At 44.5% G+C, this 25,000-nt stretch overlaps 1 protein-coding gene across 1 annotated transcript in view; it reads left to right on the top strand.

The window, feature by feature from the left end:
* Positions 1–19,164, top strand: part of LOC138366246 (delta and Notch-like epidermal growth factor-related receptor) — a 35,294-nt gene extending 16,130 nt beyond the window's left edge. The window contains exons 3-4 of the mRNA XM_069327190.1: positions 14,813–15,918; positions 18,962–19,164. Of these exons, the coding sequence (XP_069183291.1) occupies positions 14,813–15,918; positions 18,962–19,164 (1,309 nt within the window). The remainder of the gene's footprint in view (positions 1–14,812; positions 15,919–18,961) is intronic.
* The last annotated feature ends 5,836 nt before the right edge of the window (positions 19,165–25,000 follow it).

Genomic DNA, 25,000 nt, shown 5'->3' with positions numbered 1-25,000 from the left:
TATATAGTCGTAATGGCTTGGCGCTTTCTCCTGATAGTTCCCTTCCCTTCCCCTAATAGACCTTCCTCTCGGTGCACGTGTCTTCCCTTCCTCTACCTTTCCCATCTCCTCATCACTTCCCTTTATTGGGCCCCGTGTCTTCTTACCTCATTCCTCTCTCCTCCCTCACCATTCCTCCCCTTCCTCCTCCCTCTCTCTTTCTCTCACTCTAGACATATAAAGTATCTTTTAATAGATAAATAGTTGAATATTGCCACTCGATCACTTATTCATGGGAATCATTAGCATATCAAAGAGCATCGCACACCACAACACAACCAAACACATGTTCATAGCTCCCCCCCTAAAGTCTTAACTCCAAATATACACATTCATACAGAGTATACGAAACACTTGGGTGTATTGTTACACCTCGAGAAGTTTTTCTGATTTACTTTTTGACTTTGATAATACAAGTCACACCCGGACGAGATGTTACAAGGGGGCTACAGGTAGAAATATGTTGTGTTTACAATACGACACAGAGTACCACAGAACGTACCTTAGCTGTTGTTGTTTAAGATTTGCTACTTGGAACAAAACGCTCTTAAGTAGCACGGGCTATGGTGAGCCCGTAGTACCTTAGCACAGTTGCGGTGCCTTCCCTTCTAACCGGTTTCCATGTCCTTACTTCCGTCAAGTTACCGTGATAGTAACTGACCAGTGTAAGTAACTGAAGTAACTGTTACTTCAGTTACTATGAATTTACTGGGTCGCAAATTTTGCAATACATTCACACACACACACACACACACACACACACACACACACACACACACACACACACACACACACACACACACACACACACACACACACATTTGTATATATACACACGCGCAGCTTGTAGAGCTTATTCAAGTTTTAGCATAATAAAATGCTTCGTTTAAATAAAAGCATTTTGTAATATTCGTGGACATTATTGAAAATGATAATACTGCATTTGAATATAAAAAGCTGTATAGATCAGTTTGCAATATTAGCATCCTGGTTGCTAACAGAAGTCCAGTTCGCTAATTTAAAGTTGAGAGCTAATTAAGTTGTAAAAATACGAGGATAATAATGGAATCGAAGTTTGGAACATTGAATCATGGCGCGGAAAAGTGAATTGATTTTTTATTTCGCTATGTGTAGCCCAAAGTGCACTCGTAATGTCTTAATTTACTTTTATGATTATTGGACAACATTAGCAATATAAAAGGTTTAGTACCAGAAGTTCATGGTCCTCCTGTTGGTAGTGGTCCATGGTCTTCCGGTTGGGAGAGTGGTCCGTGGTCCTCCGAGCAGTCCGTGAGGTAACGAACCTCCTGTCGATGTGTCGCCAACTTTTTCTCTTTTAAATCTGAATAGGAAAACACCGGGATTCGAACCCCCAGAGTTTTTGTTAGCGTTGCTGAGGGGGGCATTGTGATTTTGAACGACTGTGCGCCTTTTTTTTTTTTTTTTTAAATTTTCAAGGGATTTAATTGCAGAGAAGTTGAGTTAGTGAGTTGCATAGACAACGTTGTCTGTGTCTTCTATGTCCGTGAAAGAGGTGAAAACTTCTGCCCGTTTGTGTTTGATGTTTGTTTTACTTGTTTAAATTTCAAGTTTTGTTTGTTATTTTTTTTTTTTATGCTCCTGTTTCTTATGTAGGATTTAGGACTTTTATCAATAAAAGTTCAGTTTCATGATTTTGTATAAATATCCAGAGAATGTTGAAAGAAAAGTTAAAATGTTTACAACTAGATTTGGAATTGCATGTAGTTATTTGTGTTCACATAATGTTATATACAGTGTATTATATACTCGGTTAAGAAAAAAAAACATTGGTTTCTCATCAAGATTTGTTATACTTCTCTTCTCTGTTTATGTCCCACCAATGTCAACCTTGTAACACTTTTTTTTTTTTTTTTAAATAACATGAAGAAAGCATTTCAAAATCATCTTTACTGTTCCCATAATACGAAGTAGTTACGTGGTGGCGGAGAGAGGCAATACATTCTTAGTAAATTATTAGCACACAAACACTTTAACAAAATTTATCACGATTTTTTTAATAAAATTTGCTCTGCCAATTTTGTGATCCCTGTACCGGGAGCCGGTCGGCCGAGCGGACAGCACACTGGGCTTGTGATCCTGTGTTCGATCCCGGGCGCCGGCGAGAAACAATGGGCAGAGTTTCTTTCACCCTATGCCCCTGTTACCTAGTAGTAAAATAGGTACCTGGGTGTTAGTCAGCTGTCACGGGCTGCTTCCTGGGGGTGGAGGCCTGGTCGAGGACCGGGCCGCGGGGACACTAAAGCCCCGAAATCATCTCAAGATAACCCCTCAGATCCCGCTTCGAGTACTGCTCGATATTCACTTGTCCCTTCAGGGCAGGAGAGATTGCTTAAATATAGGGGCTGGTTGATACCTGGCTGATGGGGTTCTGGGTTTACGGAGAGCCTATACGGCACGCATAGACGTTCTCGCACTTGCTTACAACCAATATTGGCTTATTTAATAAGTGCATATGTGACATACTAATTAATTGTGAATATTTTAGTTTACCTTGAAAAGCTTCATAGAAAACACCGACCTCACCTAACCTTCTTAGTATGTTAAGATAAGCATCTTATTGCTTCTAAAACATTTACATTATTGTGACCTTTTCAAAGCTCTCAAAATATACTCTCTACCAATGAGAGGAGAGACAGGTTGGCTTGTTACAGAGGAACAGTATGACACTGACAACCAGGAGGCTTAGTTAGGGACTGGCCCGTCTGGATATCGACCCCTCGGAACCACCTGAATGTAGCGATGGGTGAACCCATTGAGCCACGACACTGGGGTCACCAATATGCAACATACCTTGTTGTAAGGAGGTATGTGTGGGGACTGTGTCACGCTGTGGGGACTGTCACGCTGTGGGGACTGTGTCACGCTGTGGGGACTGTGTCACGCTGTGGGGACTGTCACGCTGTGGGGACTGTGTCACGCTGTGGGGACTGTGTCACGCTGTGGGGACTGTGTCACGCTGTGGGGACTGTGTCACGCTGTGGGGACTGTGTCACGCTGTGGGGACCGTGTCACGCTGTGGGGACCGTGTCACGCTGTGGGGACTGTCACGCTGTGGGGGACTGTGTCACGCTGTGGGGACCGTGTCACGCTGTGGGGACTGTGTCACGCTGTGGGGGACTGAGTCACGCTGTGGGGGACTGTGTCACGCTGTGGGGGACTGTGTCACGCTGTGGGGACTGTGTCACGCTGTGGGGGACTGTGTCACGCTGTGGGGACTGTGTCACGCTGTGGGGGACTGTGTCACGCTGTGGGGACTGTGTCACGCTGTGGGGACTGTGTCACGCTGTGGAGACTGTGTCACGCTGTGAGAACTGTGTCACGCTGTGGGGACTGTGTCACGCTGTGGGGACCGTGTCACGCTGTGAGAACCGTGTCACGCTGTGAGAACTGTGTCACGCTGTGAGAACTGTGTCACGCTGTGAGAACTGTGTCACGCTGTGGGGGACTGTGTCACGCTGTGGGGACTGTGTCACGCTGTGGGGAGTGTTTTACGCGTCGGAAGTTCTTCATCTAAGTGACGTACTAATTACTTCTCTTTGGTTGCTGGCCGGAAGATTAAATGTTACATAATTACTCTGACGGAATTAGCGGCGTCCTGTACCTAAACTACACAACTAACTCAGTGAGCTACAGTCCCCCCTCCATGTCCTATGTTGTGCACCTCTAACTGATACCTGGAAAATGGAAACGTGGACTTTTATGCGTTTATTACACCGTCATTCACATTGTTGCGCCTAATTACTGGGCAACTGCAGGTGGAATTATGCAAAAGAGGGTTCGCATTCTCAACAGGATAAATAGTGCATGTTGTGCTTGATGGTAGTACTCAACAATTGGCGGTGTTTGCGCTCGCAAGCACTCAAGCACACTACTGTGTTCCCTGGAAACACAAACCGAAACTGTCTCTATTTTCCGCTTGTTACAACTTGTAATAAAGTTGTTATATCTTGGCTTAACGTGTTTATGACGTATTAGAACGTTGTTACAACTTGTAATAAAGTTGTTACATCTTGGCTTAACGTGTTTATGACGTATTAGAACGTTGTTACAACTTGCTATATTGGTTGTTATAACTGGTTAGGAGGTGTTAAAACTTGTTCGAACGTTGTACCAACGTCGTAGTTTCGATGTGTGTTTGGCGGGTTGACACCATTTGTTACACCAGTACTGGAGTATGCAGCACCGGCGTGGAATCCACACCTTGTGAAGCATGACGCCAAAATGGAGAAAGGTTTGCAAATAGATTAGTTCCAAAAGTAAGAGTTCTGGAATTAATCTTGAACTTTGGAACAATTAGGCACAATTAGATTACAAATATGCGAGTACACACAGAGGCACTCACATACACAAGGGGAGCCGGTGGCTGAGTGGACAGCGCTTGGTACTCGTAAGCCTATGGATCGGGGTTCGATCCCCGGCGATGGCGGAAACAAATGGACAGAGTTTCTTTCACCCTGATGCTCCTGTTACCTAGCAGTAAATAGGTACCTGGGAGTTAAACAGCTGTTACGGGCTGCTTCCTGTGTTATACTCAAATTCTGTCAGTTGAAATGTAACCAATCACAGGCAAGTAGGCCTCTGACGTCATGCCAGACAGAGGAGCATCAAGCATGCTCCCAGCAGCCTCAGTTATCCTCACAGACCCAGAGTAGGTGGACCTCGGCTGGCCAGTTATACACCTGTTTGCCTCACTCAATAAATATATACAGAAGCGACTACTGTGTCTACATTCAACCCGAACAAGGCAAACGAATACTGGTAGCAGCGGTGGGATCCAGAAATTTTTTTCTGGAAGCAAAAGTTCCAGTACCCAGCATCGCCTCGTGTTCCAGCCAAAACCGCCGCCACCGCCACCGCCATAAGCCGCCGTCCTGCCACCCACGCATCAAATATTGTGCCAGACCGGGGTCCTGCCATCAACCACTACTCCAGGCTAACGTTTTAGAAGTAAGGGTCAATATTTTCCTGTGAGAACGTTCACTCATCTCATCAGTGAGGAGGAAGGAAGCTTCCCGCGCCAGCCATTTTTGAACCTCGCGCCACCACGTGGGAACCACCTATTACACCCACCACCACCACCACCGCCACCCAAGCTGACAGTATCAAGCTTCGTGAGGGTGCAAGCTACTGCAATCGTCGTCAGCCATCGTCGCAAGTATCAACTGGTTATTCCATCGTCGCAATATTGTCGTCGTCAGAATTTATCTTCGTGCTTCTAGCGTGAACAGTGTGGGGTCCCTGAGTCTCGCGCCACCGCCGCCAGGAGCGCTGCCGTCGCATCCAGTTTGTAAACACGCCTCACATGGGCCTCTTCAGATCTTCACGACGCTTCTCCTACTTTGGCTACTGGTGATCCTCATAAATTACAACCCTGAGATAAGTAATTGCTAGTTGAGAACAACGTGCCAAGTGTTAAAAAGTGACTTATGTAATAATTCCCATAATATCCTGTGAATTAACCATTCAGTGACTTGTTAAATATTGGAGCTGGTTCAGTACTGCACTCCCCACAGTTTTCCTGTGTGATTTCAACATTCCTGCTTCTTACAGTAATTTCATTGAATTTTAATTGTTCTCCTAGAGTGTTATTGGTAAATTCAAAGTCCAGTGAATTAAGAAATCCTTGTTTTAGTAGCAGTTAAGGATTTGTGCAATATAATTTTTTTTTTAATTTCTCCAGACCTAACTTGAAATTTATCCTTTAAGCATTTTATTTTAAACTTTTACCATAGGAGTTATATACATTCCTGTGTCCAGTTTATGTGCTACATCCATATTTCTTGCATTGCCACTTGTTGTGTTGAATCTTTTTTTAATGAAATTTTGCAATTGCACTTCCAGTTTTTATATTCTCAATTGCTGTGCTTAGTCTGGTTTAATTAATTTACATACATCTAATTCCAGTCATTTTTTTTAATGAAAGATTGCTAAATTTAGTTTACAATTGCTTGTTCTTAATTATTTTCTTGCCTAGCCCAATTTAATAATTTTATTTCTGTCATTTTTACTTTAGCCAAGTTTATATTTTTTTGTGTTTATTTTTGTGTATACTATTTCTGATGCCAGGTGCACTTAATTATAATCTGCGTTCAAATATTACTTCCACGGCTGTGACAATGCCTACCACTGTTGAAACCCCTTCAGAATCAATGGGAACAGTTGCTCGTCCCAATGGCCAGAGATCAGCTCAGGAAATGGCTATTCCTCTTTTTGCTGGGGAATCGCGTTTATTAGAATCATGGTTTAGTAAGGTTGAAGCGAAAACAGTTGCACGTTTTTCTAAGCCTACTGATGCCGAATACTTAGCAATTGCACGGTCAGCCGTGGACACAACCAAAGGTGATGCACGTTTTGTTGTTGATGAGAAAGCCATTGTTAGCCTCCAGTCTTGGCCTGAATTTAAGGATTTCTTTCGCCGTCGCTTTGTTAATAAAGGAGACCTTGACCCATATAGGTTAGTCAAGAAAATTGCCAATGCCACCATGCAGCCTGGTGAATCGTTTAATGCGTTTACTAGCCGTCTCGATCAGTATCTGTATGCCTTAGTTTCTGCTATGAATAATTCGACTTGGTTAGATAAAGACAATAATCTGTCCCCTGAGGCTATGGCCAAAATGATAGCATTTGGTACTTTAATGCATTTTGCCCCTGAGCATACAAAACCAATCGTTGAGCAACAAAATTTTGGTGTTAAACATGAAATTGGTGAAGTGTTTGAGGCTATTAACAATGCCGCCGATAAACTAGCTCCCCGAAGTGCTCAACTGTTGCCACCCTCTGATGCTGTAAATGTAGTCACAAGCTCTCAGCATCCTCCCACAAATTCTCAAAACTCTTGGTCGCAGAAGCGTACCCATGCTCGTAGCCCCCAGTCAAATTCGCCGCCTCATAAAATGCCGAAACGCCATAGTCCACAACCATCCACTCCCTCATGTTGGCATTGTGGTAAGAGTAACCACCTTGCAAGGGACTGTTGGTCCGCCCCTAGATCATCACCTCCTAGACAATTCTCTCGGCCCCCTCATCAATCTAATCATTCTAGGCTTCCATATTGCACGTACCATAAACAAGTTGGTCACCACACTGCGGATTGTAGAGCTAGGCAAAGGACATCTCCACCTCGTAACTCCCATGGTCAGTCTTGGCGAGGCTCACAGCGTCCAAGACATTATCAGAACTCTCGTAATTACAACTCCCAGCCCAGCTATAATGCAACTTCAAATTATAATGCTCAGTCACAGAATGCTGGAGCTCAGAATGTTCACTCCATGTCGTCGGGAAACCCCCAAGGCCATCCGCTAACCAATTCAAGCTAGCCAATCCTAGTGCCCTCCCTGTGTATTCAGTAGCTACCCAAAATAGATTTGGACACTTGACAGAGGAGGACACTGACTCTAGACCAGTTGTAGATGTTGACGGATCCACAGTAAATTTGACACAAACAAGACGCAGATATCCCAGACAACATAAGTCAAAAATAGTAACTTGTCCAGTCTCAAGTGATGGTCCCCTTGTATCAGCCATTGTACATGGTAGAGTTTTAAAAGTTTTTCTTGACTCAGGTGCAAAAATTAATATTGTCAAGCCCTCAGCTCTTAGAGACATTGAAAGTAAGCACCCTACTATTTTAAAACAGTCACACATACCTTTTCTAAGTGGTATTTCAGGAAATAAAGTAAAAGTTCAGGGTGAAATTGACCTCCCACTCAAGTTCAATGATGTCACATTGTCTATAACATGTTTAGTTGTTGACATTATTCATTTTCCTGGAGACATTCTCTTAGGTCTGTACACCATGATTGATGAAAATATTGCATTGTTTCCCCATCGTTGGAACATAAGTATCAAAGACCACGTCATACCCTTGTGTAGCATGTATCGACAGGGCCACGAGTTCAACCTTCAATCAGATTATGTTAATTTTGTTGACACCCGCCTTGCTAGCGTAGGTTTGTCAGATCATTGTCGTGGTAGCATACCCGAGAAAACAGGCACTCGATTGAAGCATAGTAGTTGTGCAGTTGTTAAGGAGAATGAGTATCGGGACTTTCTGGAAGGGGACGCCCTAACGGATTCTCGTTGTCTCGCTCGCCTGGCAGCTTCCATCTCTGAAGTCAGTGGTTCCATGGCTACTGACACTGTGTTACACCCTCATTCTCTCACCAGAATAAGAGTTAAGGTTCAGGGAGTGCCTGAGTTGTCGGATGTGATTGCGGAAAGTGAAACATGTAAAGTGAATGGTACATTTGTTGAACCCTCCTGGCACACAGTGCAGGATGGTACTGTCTCACTTTTTATCGCGAACACAAGTAATGCCGATATCCATCTCCAGTCTGGTACCCATGTTGTAGATTTTGCCCATTACTCGTTACCGGTGCGAGTTGTGGATGATGTCTCCATGGATCATACTGTTTGTACACTCACACCAGGAGAACAGGGATCTCAGCCAGAGGTGCAAGCGCAACACCTCAGTCCTACTGATTTTCCTGACTCTGTGGCTCAGCTTTTGGAAATTTTGAACAGGAATAGAGCTGTTGTTGCTCTACCAGGAGAAAAATTAGGTCTCACTCCTCTTATTACACATAAAATTCCCCTTGAACAAGGAACTACGCCTATTTATGTACCAGCTTACCGACTTCCCCATTCTCAGAGAGCAGAAGCAGATAGACTTGTAGAAGAAATGTTACAGAGTGATGTAATTGAATCGAGTAATTCGCCATGGAACGCTCCATTGATTCTTGTACCAAAGCGAGATGGGACTTGGAGACCTGTAATCGATTATCGCAAGCTTAACAGAGTAACAATACCTGATCGTTTCCCACTTCCAGTTCTAAATGATTTGTTGCAAAGTATTGGTCGAAACAAAGTATTCTCAACGTTAGATTTGTTGCAGGGATTCTGGCAAATCCCCCTTGATGAGGAAAGTAAACAATTGACAGCCTTTAGTACTCCCAATGGTCATTTTCATTTCAAAAGAATGCCGTTTGGTTTGCGTAGTAGTCCAATAACCTTTTCACGGCTCATGACAAATCTATTTCGTAGATTGATAGGAAGTACGCTTCTAGTTTACCTTGATGATCTCATAATCATGTCGCAAGATGTTCAGACTCATTTCCAGAACCTTGAAAAGGTACTTGCAAAGCTCGCTGAAGCTAATTTAAAAATAAAGCTTGCAAAATGTTCATTTTTAAAGCAAAAGATTAATTTCCTAGGTCATACAGTTACACCTTCAGGTATTACATTGAATGAATCAAAAATTATTGCTGCCCGTGATTTTCCAACACCTCGTACCGCAGAAGCCGTAAGACAGTTCACAGGTCTTGTAGGATTTTATCGTTCATTTATTGCTGGATTCTCTATTATAGCCGCTCCGCTTTACAAGTTGCAAAGAAAAGATGAACCCTTTGTTTGGGGAGAGGCCCAGGATCAGTCATTCAAAAAACTCAAAGCAGCCTTGATTTCGTCACCTGTCCTTAGGTATCCAGATTTTTCTAAACCTTTTACGTTGGTTACAGATGCTAGTGACATAGGTCTAGGTGCTGCATTACTTCAAACAGAAGGTCACAGAGATCACGCAATAGCTTATGCTAGCCGCACATTATCCAAAGAAGAGAAAAATTATAGTGCAACAGAACGAGAAGCCTTGGCAGTTGTTTGGGCACTTAAACATTTCAAGGATACAATTTATAATTACCCAGTTCATGTTCTTACAGATCACCAACCATTAATTCCCTTGTTCAAAAATAAGAATCCAGTTGGAAAGTTTGCTAGATATTTGCTCACAATTCAAGAATTCAATCCCACATTTGGATATATTCCAGGAAAGCAAAATGTTGTAGCGGATGCGTTTTCTCGACACGTAGCTGCGATTCAGTTAAATTACCCAGCATTAGATGCTACAGTAGTAGAAACGGAACAAAGACAAGACCCCATATGGGCACCCGTCATTAAATTTTTGACTAAGCAAGACACTCGCCCGATTCATAAACCGCCAGTACCATTGAAAGAACTAGTTATGTTGGACAATTTACTGTGTAGAGTAGTAAAGCTAGGGACAGCCTCGAGGAAATGTTGTCAGTTAGTTGTTCCAGCTGTCTTGGTACCAACTGTGTTAAAAATTATCCATGATGCTCCTGCAAGTGCACATCCAGGAAAGGATCGTACACTCCAACAAGGTCGATTGAAATATTTTTGGCCAAAAATGGCTAAGGAGATTGCTCATTATGTTGACAGATGTTTAACTTGTTTACAGCACAAGGGACATGTTTCAGGACCTAATCCAATTCAGGTGTACCCAGCAACTAAAGCTCCTTGGGAACGAATATCGATGGATTTATTGACAAATTTTGCGGAAACAGAGAAAGGGAACAAACATTTGCTTGTAATGGTCGATAATTTTTCACGGTTTTGCGAACTAGTTCCTATCCCGAACAAAACAGCAGAAACCATAGCCAGCGCATTCCATGACCAAATAATTTGTAGATATAGTATGCCTAAAGTAATCCTTTCAGATAATGGTCCGGAATTCAGTAATAGTATTCTAACTAGCTTGTGTGATTTATATAACATCAAAAAATGTAGCATCATGCCTTATCATCCGGCAAGTAATGGACTAGCTGAACGTACTAACAGGAAAGTGTTAGATGCCTTGAGAGTCACGTTGAATTTTGATAACAACAATTGGGATGATTTTATACCCTTAATTCAGTGTGCTATAAATTCTTCAATTAATGTTTCTACTGGTGACACACCTCACGCTATTCTTTATGGTACAGATAAGATCCTCCCTAATGAATTGATTAACGTACCTCCTACTCCCTTATATAACGTAGATGATTTTGTTCAAGTGAAGCGTAGACAAATGCAATTAGTATTCAAGAAAATACGAGAACAACTGTCCAAAGCAACAGCCGAGTTCACTCTAGCAAGGAATGCACGAGCTAAACCCAATAAAATAACTATTGGATCTGTAGTAATGATACTTAACCAACACAGGTCTGGTCCTATGTACAAGTTAACTAAGAAATTTTTGGGTCCATATAAGGTAATCGAGCTTATTAAAGGTAACAAATACAGACTTAAGAACTTGTTAACAGGAGAGTATATAAATGAACATTTAGACCACATGAAGTTAGCTAAAATGACTGTTGACGAGACTGATGAGGAAGATGACAATGAACTTACCCAGACAGATACTCCTACTCGGACACCACCTCCTGTGGTTGACAGACCACTGGATGTTCAGCAACCCCATACTAGCAATTATAATCTTAGATCTAGACCTCTCGTTTCAACCGTGCACTCACCACATGTCCATTGGCTAGATGTTAACGAGGATATCTCTCAAGATGATAGTTTGTCGCATGAAGTTTCACCTGTTCCGGACCTTCAGTCAGAGCCAGAGTTGTATAGTGCTCTGGATGAGCTAGGTGTAGATATCCGCAGAATTTATAATTGATTGCACTCTGTAGTTATTCTGTTTGTTTTGAAAAAAAAAAAAAAAAAAAAACTCAATTGCAGTATTTCTACCACATGTGTCTTATTATTACCATTATATATAATGTATAGTTTTTCTCAACTTTATTTTGTTATGAATTAGATGCCATTGTCAAGTCTACTACCATTTGTATTTTTACAGTGCTTGTCATAAGAGTTATTATTGTTCTAGCAACCACATTGTGGCCAGTGAATCCTGACTGCTATCACGCAGATGTTAGTCTTCTTGATCCAGGTCTTGTATATGCTTGTAAATATATTGCACATTATATATATTGTACATTGGTCTTGTAAATATATTGTATATTTCGAAAAAAAAAAAAAAGAGAAAAAAAAAAAATTATCTATCTTGAAATTCAATTGTGGTTGTTAGGTCAGAACTTTGTTCTATTAATGTAATAATTGTTTAATTTTGTATGGTTTTCAAGCACATGCCATTGACACATGTTAATAATTTTGTTTAGGCAATACCTTGGGTTGTATTGTTCATATCTGATCAGTAGACATACACATGTTCTTAATACTCTGATTTAATCAAAGCATTGTTACCATGATTTTCACCTATTATGATGAATTTTTTTTTTTTGGTGCATATATGCCGAGTTGTTTGTATTACGCACACCTGATCTTCTTTCAATGTTTTATTATGCAAATTTCACATGTAAGCCATTATTGTATGCCACCGAGGTCCTTTCAGTATCATTGTAACTATATAGCTAGCCAGAGCTTGTCGACAAGGGACGTCGACTTGGTAGCGTGTCCGAGCGGTGTTATACTCAAATTCTGTCAGTTGAAATGTAACCAATCACAGGCAAGTAGGCCTCTGACGTCATGCCAGACAGAGGAGCATCAAGCATGCTCCCAGCAGCCTCAGTTATCCTCACAGACCCAGAGTAGGTGGACCTCGGCTGGCCAGTTATACACCTGTTTGCCTCACTCAATAAATATATACAGAAGCGACTACTGTGTCTACATTCAACCCGAACAAGGCAAACGAATACCTGTGTGTGTGTGGGGGGAGGGGGGGCTGAGGAAAAAATAAGTTAATTGACAGTTGAGAGGCGGGCCGAAAGAGCAGAGCTCAACCCCTGCAAGCACAAACAAGGTGAATAAAAAAATAAAACTTTTGAGGGTATAGAACAAACGATATCGCTGGACCTTAAGGCTAAGATAAATCATTGAGATGTTCAAGAAGTTGTGTGTGTGTGTATATATATATATATATATATATATATATATATATATATATATATATATATATATATATATATATATATATATATATATATATATATTACATATAATGAATACCATAATATTTCGCAGTGCCATATCAAATTAGGAAACAATTGTGCCTATCGTTTGCGCAGTAATTAAGTCAAGTTACGCCTGCCCTGTGCCTTGTTCCAGTATTACAGGGGGACTTAACGTAACAAAACTACCCCCGGGATAGTATAATGCTAAATGTAAACAGACTCAATGGCCCAAATAAGTGCCGCTTAGAGCGGAATGCTCACTTGTTCTACTATTAAAAATTCTTTGTGGGGAAAATGCATTTGTGGGGAGAAATAGGGAACGAACAATTAGAATTAGAATCTTTCAATTCGAATACAAATGCGGAGAAAAATGTCTGTCCGAATTGTTCCGTGGCTTCCGAACGTGTTCAAGATACTTGTTACGGGAGATTTCAGGATGCAGTTTTAGATTTAAATTACCTGTACTGGTGTGCTGACCGGTGGTGTGTAGCGGTTCTGACCGGTGGTGTGTAGCGGTTCTGACCGGTGGTGTGTAGCGGTTCTGACCGGTGGTGTGTAGCGGTGCTGACCGGTGGTGTGTAGCGGTTCTGACCGGTGGTGTGTAGCGGTTCTGACCGGTGGTGTGTAGCGGTGCTGACTGGTGGTGTGTAGCGGTTCTGACCGGTGTTGTGTAGCGGTTCTGACCGGTGTTGTGTAGCGGTTCTGACCGGTGTTGTGTAGCGGTTCTGACCGGTGGTGTGTAGCGGTTCTGACCGGTGGTGTGTAGCGGTTCTGACCGGTGTTGTGTAGCGGTTCTGACCGGTGTTGTGTAGCGGTTCTGACCGGTGTTGTGTAGCGGTTCTGACCGGTGGTGTGTAGCGGTTCTGACCGGTGGTGTGTAGCGGTTCTGACCGGTGGTGTGTAGCGGTTCTGACCGGTGGTGTGTAGCGGTTCTGACCGGTGTTGTGTAGCGGTTCTGACCGGTGTTGTGTAGCGATGCTGACCGGTGGTGTGTAGCGGTTCTGACCGGTGTTGTGTAGCGGTGCTGACCGGTGTTGTGTAGCGGTGCTGACCGGTGTTGTGTAGCGGTTCTGACCGGTGTTGTGTAGCGGTGCTGACCGGTGGTGTGTAGCGGTGCTGACCGGTGTTGTGTAGCGGTGCTGACCGGTGGTGTGTGTAGCGGTTCTGACCGGTGTTGTGTAGCGGTGCTGACCGGTGGTGTGTAGCGGTGCTGACCGGTGTTGTGTAGCGGTGCTGACCGGTGTTGTGTAGCGGTTCTGACCGGTGTTGTGTAGCGGTGCTGACCGGTGGTGTGTAGCGGTGCTGACCGGTGTTGTGTAGCGGTGCTGACCGGTGTTGTGTAGCGGTGCTGACCGGTGGTGTGTAGCGGTGCTGACCGGTGTTGTGTAGCGGTGCTGACCGGTGTTGTGTAGCGGTGCTGACCGGTGGTGTGTAGCGGTGCTGACCGGTGTTGTGTAGCGGTGCTGACCGGTGGTGTGTAGCGGTGCTGACCGGTGTTGTGTAGCGGTGCTGACCGGTGTTGTGTAGCGGTGCTGACCGGTGTTGTGTAGCGGTTCTGACCGGTGTTGTGTAGCGGTTCTGACCGGTGTTGTGTAGCGGTGCTGACCGGTGTTGTGTAGCGGTTCTGACCGGTGTTGTGTAGCGGTTCTGACCGGTGTTGTGTAGCGGTTCTGACCGGTGTTGTGTAGCGGTGCTGACCGGTGTTGTGTAGCGGTTCTGACCGGTGTTGTGTAGCGGTTCTGACCGGTGTTGTGTAGCGGTTCTGACCGGTGTTGTGTAGCGGTGCTGACCGGTGGTGTGTAGCGGTGCTGACCGGTGTTGTGTAGCGGTGCTGACCGGTGTTGTGTAGCGGTGCTGACCAGACGCCAGTCCTCGATGTATTAATATTGATCAGTTTTAGTTACTTTGTTTTATATATGTTATAAACACATTTGTGTTATCAACGCGTGTGCTTGTGCGCTGCGTGTCGGACGCGACAGTGAAGTTACATACCTGGAAGTGTATCGTGGGACGTGCCTGGAAGTGTATCGTTGGACGTGCCTGGAAGTGTATCGTTGGACGTGCCTGGAAGTGTATCGTGAGACGTGCCTGGAAGTGTATCGTCGGACGTGCCTGGAAGTGTATCGTGAGACGTGCCTGGAAGTGTATCGTCGGACGTGCCTGGAAGTGTATCGTTCGACGTGCCAAGAAGTGTACCGTGAAACGTGCCTGGAAGTGTATCGTCGGACGTGCCTGGAAGTGTATCGTTCGACGTGCCAAGAAGTGTATTGTGAGACGTGCCTGGAAGTGTACCGTGGGACGTGCCTGGAAGTGTATCGTGAGACGTGCCTGGAAGTGTATCGTGGGACGTGCCTGGAAGTGTATCGTGAGACGTGCCTGGAAGTGTACCGTGAGACGTGCCTGGAAGTGTACCGTGGGACGTGCCTGGAAGTGTACCGTGGGACGTGCCTGGAAGTGTACCGTGGGACGTGCCTGGAAGTGTACCGTGGGACGTGCCTGGAAGTGTACCGTGGGACGTGCCTGGAAGTGTACCGTGGGACGTGCCTGGAAGTGTACCGTGGGACGTGCCTGGAAGTGTACCGTGGGACGTGCCTGGAAGTGTACCGTGGGACGTGCCTGGAAGTGTATCGCTGGATCTGCCTGGAAGTGTACCGTGGGACGTGCCTGGAAGTGTACCGTGGGACGTGCCTGGAAGTGTACCGTGGGACGTGCCTGGAAGTGTACCGTGGGACGTGCCTGGAAGTGTACCGTGGGACGTGCCTGGAAGTGTACCGTGGGACGTGCCTGGAAGTGTACCGTGGGACGTGCCTGGAAGTGTACCGTGGGACGTGCCTGGAAGTGTACCGTGAGACGTGCCTGGAAGTGTACCGTGAGACGTGCCTGGAAGTGTACCGTGGGACGTGCCTGGAAGTGTACCGTGGGACGTGCCTGGAAGTGTACCGTGGGACGTGCCTGGAAGTGTACCGTGAGACGTGCCTGGAAGTGTATCGTGGGACGTGCCTGGAAGTGTATCGTGGGACGTGCCTGGAAGTGTACCGTGGGACGTGCCTGGAAGTGTACCGTGAGACGTGCCTGGAAGTGTACCGTGAGACGTGCCTGGAAGTATACCGTGGGAGTATACCTAGACGTGTACCTGGGAGCACAGTGGGAGGTGTTCTAGTGCCCTCAATACGTCGCGCCACAGGCCAGAGATGGCATATTATAGTGATCTATTTTTCATGTGTATGTCAGTGTGAAATTTTAATAGTTGTCCCGTTGCCCGTGACTACGGAATATTTGATCAGACGCCAACACAAGCCTGAATTGTCAGTTATTATTATTAACATCTTTATTGACAAAATGAATTACAATTTTGCCTAATCTGAGGATTTTGATAGTCTTATTAAATTGAGGTTAATGCTAGTATTCACTGTCACGCAGGACAGAGGGTCATACATAAGACAATAGGTCTAAACTGTAGGCTGAAGCACATATATATCATGGTTACAATCAATGTTTTAATGTGTGGATATGTGAAAACAACTTTCTATTGTGCACTGCCACACAAGTCTTGTCAGATCGCCAACTGGAGATATCTTCCAGTATGTGTTGGCAGAATATAAAGAACTTACTCATATATTGGTTTTCCTGTGCCGGGAGTGAGAGATTCACTTTTAAGAGTGAATCATTATTTTTAGTACACAGCTTTCCGGATGTTGACATTTGTTCGACTCGTGCAGTAAAAACGTAAGGTCAGTTATTTATCCTTTTATGTCGATATGTGCTGGAGTATGATGGATGTCGTGGTGGTGGCTACGCTTCTCAGGCGTGTGTGTGATACGCAGGAATATATGACCGAATCATTCTTGCTTGGAGACAATTGTACAGCTACCAAGTCCTTTGAAGGACAACTTCTCTACCGTCAAGTGGTCTAACCCCCCTAAATATCCAGGGGAATGTATCACAAAAATGAGCAGTAATGTCCCTTCTTGTTGTTTAAGATTCAGCTTCTGGGAAAAATAAAACGTTCCCAGTAGCACGGGCTATGGCGAGCCCGTAATTGCCCGTTGTCGGAGACAGAAAGCCTGTACTTTATGTTATCGAGGTGCTCCTAGAGTCAGCTCTAGGGACTAGACTAACTACTAACCTTCTTCAGGATGCAACCTGCAACAGTTGCCCAACTCCAGGGGGATCTAACTTCTAGGTGAACAGAGGAATCAGTTGAAAGGAAACGTTCCACACCATTGCTGTCCTCGTGGGGAGTAGGTGTGGCTGGGGATGTGGCTCGTGTGTCTCCCATAAGTAGGCAGCGCGCGCCATTATCATATTACTTGATTTACTGCTCTTAATACATCTCTGGAACGTGGGGGATGGGGGGGGGGGGAGGTGGCAGTGCTGGCATGGTGGTGGTGGTGGTGGTGTGGTAGTGTTTTGGTGGTGGTGTTGTGGTGGTGGTGTTGTGGTGGTGTGGTAGTGTGGAAGTGTTGTGGTAGAGTGGTGGTAGTGTGGTGGTGGTGTGGTAATGTTGTGGTGGTGGTGTAGTATTGTGGTAGTGTGGAAGTGTTGTGGTGGTGTGGTAGTGTGGTGGAGGTGGGTGAGTGGGTTCTCAAGACGGCGACAGTGGTGGAAGTAAATCACGTGATAAAATGTGACAAGTTTCCCGTCTTTAACATTGGTAATTACCAAGAAAATAACCTTAGATCCAACCCCTTGAACTCTAAACATGTTCACCCTTCCATAACCGGGTCTCCCAACGCCATTAATATCAAGCTTAAAAGCATAGATACCCAAGTCACACATGCGCAGCATGGCGCGCAATTATAATAATCACCAGAGCTCAGCATGCGCAAGTTAACCTTGACGTTGGAGCGGTGACCTCGCATATGACAGGCCGTACACAACTCAGGATGCATAGTGACACTTACAGTGCCACTCACTAAAAATGGTGGTGATGACACAGGGCACGCGAGCATAGGCGCCAAGTTTTTGTTCCTAGTTAGAGGATGGCTCGTGGTGTGGCTCGTGTCTTCTAAAGAGACATTCCGGATCAGCCGGGCTGTGGTGGGTATGTGGGCCTGCGGGCCGCTCCAAGCAACAGCCTGGTGGACTAAACTCTCACAAGTCAAGTCTGGCCTCGGGCCGGGCTTGGGGAGTAGAAGAACTCCCAGAATCCCATCAAGCAGGTATATGTGGGCCTGCGGGCCGCTCCAAGCAACAGCCTGGTGGACTAAACTCTCAGAAGTCAAGCCTGGCCTCGGACCGTGCTTGGGGAGTAGAAGAACTCCCAGAACCCCATCAACCAGGTGTCAACCAGGTGCTCACCTCTCACACGCCTGGACCATGGAGGCTGTGAGCTTAACAAGTTTGGTGAGTCGTGGTTAGTGTGACGTGACTGGTCTAGTGCCACACCAGGTCAGCTAAGATACCACCTCCTACCATAATGGTATATTATCATGGTAGCAAGACAGCATTTGGAAGCAGCACACATATCATAGGATGCCTGGAGAAGGAAATATATCTAGGGGCATTAGGATGCCAGATCAGGAAGAATAATTTCATAGGATACCAATATTGGACAAATAACCTGTGACAGATATTATATCTTCTAGTAATCTAGTTAGTTATATAGACCAGCTCAACCTTAATTATGACTAAATGTTCTCAGCAAGAGATTTTTTACATCATTTTCATCGTAGAGTAGGATTGAGAATTCGACTAAAATTATTAAAGTATTGTTTATGCAGCTAGCCAGTGTATTTTGGTGCTTGTGTCCTAGTGTCATTGAGTTGCACCTGTGTGTGTGTGTGTGTGTGTGTGTGTGTGTGTGTGTGTGTGTGTGTGTGTGTGTAATTACCTAAGTGTAGTTACAGGATGAGAGCTACGCTCGTGGTGTCCCGTCTTCCCAGCACTCTTTGTCATATAACGGTGTTATATATATTACATATTATATATATTACATATGTTATATTACATATAACGGTATAATAACACATATGTGTGTGTGTGTGTGTGTGTGTGTGTGTGTGTGTGTGTGTGTGTGTGTGTGTGTGTGTGTGTGTGTGTGTGTGTGTGTGTGTGTTATTTACTCAGTAATTATTGACAGGAGCCCCTAGGGCAGTTCGATGTTGCCTTCAACCTCGTTCTCACAGTTCCTGCGACGGCGCTGGAACCAATCGTATCGGTGTTTGCATTTCCATTGGAGACTTTGTGCGCCGTGAAGAGAAAACTAGATAATTGTCTCCGAGTAGTGCCGGACCAACTGGGCTATGGTGGATATGTGGGCCTGCGGGCCGTTCCAACCAACAGCCTGGTGGACCAAGCTCTCACAAGTCAAGCTTGGCCTGGGAAGTAGAAGAACTCCCAGAACCCCATCAACCAGGTAAGCAGGTATGGGTATCAGCCTCTCCTGGGGGCAGGTATGGGTATCAGGGGGCCTCGTAGCCTGGTGGATAGCGCGCAGGACTCGTAATTCTGTGGCGCGGGTTCGATTCCCGCACGAGGCAGAAACAAATAGGCAAAGTTTCTTTCACCCTGAATGCCCCTGTTACCTAGCAGTAAATAGGTACCTGGGAGTTAGTCAGCTGTCACTGGCTGCTTCCTGGGGGTGGAGGCCTGGTCGAGGACCGGGCCGCGGGGACACTAAAGCCCCGAAATCATCTCAAGATAACCTCCTCCATATCACCCTACCCTGGCTTTGCGCCCTGGAGAAGCCACTCCAGACCAATAAACAGAGCGCAACTCCATAGTCTCCTGAGACTGATGGATGCCTACTACTACTACATTATTTACAAACATCAGCAGGTGGGAGGCATATTGATATATTGATTTCGCAATTGGCCCGTTTGTAATGTGGGAGAACCACGATTTAATATTTATGGTTCATGTACTGTGACACAGTGTTGACCGACATATTGGGAGCATGATTATGTCCTCTGGATAATCCAGCCAGGAACTAATATTAAGCAGCATTGATTATTTGATTTTAATCGTGTTGGCTACACGTGCGCAATTTATGTCTGCTGTGAGCCATTTGTTTTAGACGAAATGAGTCTTACCTGTGTTTTGATGCCTTTATTAAAAAGTCTGAGAAGATCCACATGTCTTAATAGTAGCTTCTCCCAGATGATTGTTCAACCACTTGGGCTGGACGGTAGAGCGACGATCTCGTTTCATGCAGGTCGGCGTTCAATCCCCGACCTTCCAAGTAGTTGGGCATCATTCCTTCCCTCCGTCCCATCCCAAATCCTTATCCTGACCCCCTTCCAAGTGCTAAATAGTCGTAATGACTTGGCGCTTTCCCCTGATAATTTCCTTCCCTTCTCCCAGATGATTGATAAATGACTGGGTTATGTTACAGGGAGGGAACTATCAGGGGAAAGCACCAAGCCATTACGACTATATATCACTTGGAAGGGGTCAGCATAAGGATTTGGGATGGGACGGTGGGAAAGGAATGGTATCCAACCACTTGGACGGTCAGGGATTGAACGCCGACCTGCATGAAGCGAGACCGTCGCTCTACTGTCCAGCCCAAGTGGTTGGGCTGGTGGTCTCCGGGAGTGGACGTCATGATGGAGAAAACATTCTTGAACGTCATCAAGCAGGTTATACACAACCGCCATTTAGTATTTACAAGTGAAGGTTGACGCTGTGGTGAACCATCAGGTGGCGAGGCCCCAATACCAGAATGGCCCGAGGCGAAGGTGGAGACACCAGTCGCTCGTGTCGAATCCGCACTACGAGTGTTCTTCAATGGCTAATCCCACGGCACGTTTTGGATCAGTGACCCTTGACGGGTCTTCATTCAATAATGAAGAACGACTATTGACCCTTGATGGGTTTCGTACACTACTGAAGAACGCCTAGGATCACTGGTAGTGATCCTAAACGGGTCTCGATCATTAATGACGACAGATTGCACTTTGGCGGGGTTGAATTATCACTTCTGGTGCAACCCGCTCTCCAAACAAGGACCCAAAAGTGATTCCATGCACCCCCCCCAAACCCCAGCTGTTTATGAATGAAAAACGGTTTACACACGACTCACGACTGCTTTCGTTCGAACACTTCCCGAACAAGTGCTTCACAGACGAATCTTGTTCGAAGCACAACGCTGTAAATGCTTCACCCACGTACTACAAATACAAATAATCGCCAACCTAAACACCTAACCATATGTACAATATACTAATATATTATAATATTAATTTATATTTGAGAAAATTCCCGTTTTGAATGAACAGCATGTAAACATTCATGAATGCCTCTGTGGGGTCGACCGCTGGATGTAATGGACTTGAGTCGAGGACGGGTTGTCTAGTGAATAGTGGGTATGAACACTCACTTGACTATTGACCTGTGGCGGGGTTGAATGGTGAACTTGGTGACTGACTGTCCCGTGGCGGATCACAACTATCAGTGTGTAGTGACCCCCAGTAATGAGTCTTTCCTTACCTCTGGCGTTACCACACAAATTTTATATTATTGATCAATATTAATAACATTTATATTTAACACAATCATTTATATTTAACACAATCATTTATATATAACACAATCATTTATATTTAACACAATCATTTATATTTAACACAATCATTTATATATAACACAATCATTTATATTTAACACAATCATTTATATATAACACAATCATTTATATTTAACACAATCATTTATATATAACACAATCATTTATATTTAACACAATCATTTATATTTAACACAATCATTTATATTTAACACAATCATTTATATTTAACACAATCATTTATATATAACACAATCATTTATATTTAACACAATCATTTATATTTAACACAATCATTTATATTTAACACAATCATTTATATTTAACACAATCATTTATATTCAAATTCTTTTTTGATGATAAATACCGGAGAAAAATATAAAATAACGAGCTATTTATTCCAGCCAGCAAGGTGCGGTAACCCTGTCCTAGTCCAGTTTGCAGTTAGTAAATATTGCGATTTACCGCCATCTATTGGCGTGATCCCCGTGTGCTTAGTGAAATTATTTCCACACTTACCGAGGTGCCACATTTCCACACCTGTCATGCGGTCAGCCAATCAGCGCTGCCCTTGACCTGAATGACAGTGATGCGCACTTTATCCACAGTCGCCACATCGTAGACGATGCGCAGCTCAGAAATGAAAAAAAAAAAAAGACTGAGTTTATGCGTAGGTGTTGCATTTTGGGGTTATGGAAGTGATGTATAACGTTAAACATATATTTACTGTTAGTTACTTACATATATTTACATATATTTATTTAACGTTAAACGTTAAACATATATTTACTGTTAGTTACTTACATATATTTACATATATTTATTTAACGTTAAACGTTAAACATATATTTACTGTTAGTTACTTACATATATTTACATATATTTATTTAACGTTAAACGTTAAACATATATTTATTATTTTGACCAGACCACACACTAGAAGACGAATGGCCCCCCAGACCAGACCACACAATCGACTTGAGAATGGTCCAGGACGGACCGAAACGTCGTCGTCCCTTCACCTTCTAGTGTGTGGTCTGGTCAACTTACTTTAGCCACGTTATTGGGACTCATCGCCTCTATATTTATTATTTAGTTTTTTTTTCAAATTCCATATTTTTCTCCTGTCGGGCCTTTCACTTACATCTTTTAGCGTGTTGCTTGACAGTGTGTTACATCTTCTCAAGATAACCTCAAGATAACCTAAAGATAAGATACAGTATTTACCGTTTATCAAATCGTTCTCACTTCATCTTACACGTTCCATTTAATTTCTTTATTATGCACCCTATACCCATCCCGTTGGTGGGAAAAGGGTTGCGGAGATAAACGCTCCTCAATTACATCCTTCCTATCCAGAACGATCCCCGTCGTACCTGATGCTTCATCTAGCCTCCTATCCGCTAGAGACTATCCTTTCGTTAGTTACCTGGCGTTGACCAATGGTGAGCAGCAGTGGGCACTGAATATGCATGTTCCTTGGTCCTGTACCACCACCAGTATGTCCTTGGTATGTCTCTGGCACGTTGGTGGTGGGTGATTGTGTGTGTGTTTGGTGGGGAGGAGTTTAGCTGTGTTGGCCAGTGTTGCGGCTGTGTTGTATGCTGTTGTGTTTCCCTTCCCCCTCCCCCCCCCCCCGCACTCTACGTCCCCCCTGTGGGTGGAGGGAGAAGGTAGGTGGGTAGGTCAGTATTGTGTGTGTGTGTGTGCTGAACTGGTAATGAACACCCCTGAAGAGTAAGAAAAACAATATAAATATATATATATATATATATATATATGTGTGTGTGTGTGTGTGTGTGTGTGTGTGTGTGTGTGTGTGTGTGTGTGTGTGTACTCACCTAGTTGTACTCACCTAGTTGTGTTTGCGGGGGTTGAGCTCTGGCTCTTTGGTCCCGCCTCTCAACCGTCAATCAACAGGTGTACAGATTCCTGAGCCTATCGGGCTCTGTCATATCTACACTTGAAACTGTGTATGGAGTCAGCCTCCACCACATCACTTCCTAATGCATTCCATTTGTCAACCACTCTGACACTAAAAAAGTTCTTTCTAATATCTCTGTGGCTCATTTGGGCACTCAGTTTCCACCTGTGTCCCCTTGTGTGTGTGTGTGTGTGTGTGTGTGTGTGTGTGTGTGTGTGTGTGTGTGTGTATGTGTGTGTGTGTGTGTGTGTGTGTGTGTGTGTGTGTGTATGTGTGTGTGTGTATGAATAAATCAATAAATATTAATAATAAAATAAATAGCCTTAAACAAAACAACATGTGTATTCACCTAGTTGTATTCACCTAGTTGTGCTTGCGGGGGTTGAGCTCTGCTCTTTCGGCCCGCCTCTCAACTGTCAATCAACTGTTTCTACTACTATTTGTTTTCTCCACCACACACACACACACATCCCAGGAAGCAGCCCGTGACAGCTGACTAACTCCCAGGTACCTATTTACTGTTAGGTAACAGGTGGCATAGGGTGAAAGAAACTCTGCCCATCGTTTCTCGCCGGCGCCGGGACCACAAGATCACGTGACAGCGTGCTGTCCGCTCGGCCACCGACTCCCTGAAGTGGAGCCGGTGTGTGGAAGCATCGTATATGTGTGTATATATGAATGTGTATGTGTATCGTATGAGTGTGTATATATGAATGCTAGACAATATTCATCTATGGACATCCATATATGGTGAAACACATGTGAAGAACCTCTCACACACTCACAGCTCCCTGACAAGAGGGAGCCAGCCTAGCTTAGCTGCCAACACCCACACATGGTGTCAGCAAGGCGGACAGCCCGCCTGCTTTCATACCTCTCACTGTATTTCCCACTTCTATACTTCCCTTCACCTATGCCTCTCCATCTTCTTTACTCCCCCCCCCCAAAAAAAAAAATGAACGGGCAGTGTTGCCACCTCGTGTTGCACTCTTAATCTTAGGTCTCTTAGGTCTCTTAAGAGACCTGTGTGTTTTGCTGAAATGTTTTCCTCTTATTTTTGTTCTGTGTTGGTCAGTTGGGAGGAAGGGGTTGTAAGGTATTAAAGTTGGAGTCGCGTGCCCGCGCGTGTCTTGCTGTGACAAGGGTAAGTATAATGACTGTGGGGGTGAGACCTGGCCTCGCCCCCCCCCCGACCATCCCCCTAACTCCTCCCTACCTGGCCAAATGTCCCCAATATCCCCCCTTTCTCCCCTACCCCCATCATGGCTCACTCATCCTACCCCAATCCAACATACATGCCCAGAGAAGTACAAGTATCTGGGCATGTATGTTGGATACACATGTTTATGGACCTGTGTTTTGCAGGTTTTGGACTGAGTAAGAATGAGCGAGAGAGAGAGAGAGAGAGAGAGAGAGAGAGAGAGAGAGAGAGAGAGAGAGAGAAAGAGAGAAAGAGAGAGAGAGAGAGAGAGAGAGAGAGAGAGAGAGAGAGAGAGGGAGAGAGAGAAAGAGAGAGAGAGAGAGAGAGAGAGAGAGAGAGAGAGAGAGAGAGAGAGAGAGAGAGGGAGAGAGAGAAAGAGAGAGAGAGAGAGAGAGAGAGAGAGAGAGAGAGAGAGAGAGAGAGAGAGAGAGAGAAAGAGAGAGAGAGAGAGAGAGAGAGAGAGAGAGAGAGAGAGAGAGAGAGAGAGAGAGAGAGAGAGAGTGAGATATATAAATGTTCGATTATATTTCCTC

This window comes from Procambarus clarkii, chromosome 2 (assembly GCF_040958095.1).
Source record: "Procambarus clarkii isolate CNS0578487 chromosome 2, FALCON_Pclarkii_2.0, whole genome shotgun sequence".
In the NCBI taxonomy this organism is placed as follows: domain Eukaryota; kingdom Metazoa; phylum Arthropoda; class Malacostraca; order Decapoda; family Cambaridae; genus Procambarus; species Procambarus clarkii.
Note: the sequence above shows the minus strand (reverse complement) of the source record. Positions and strands in the feature narration are given on the sequence as shown.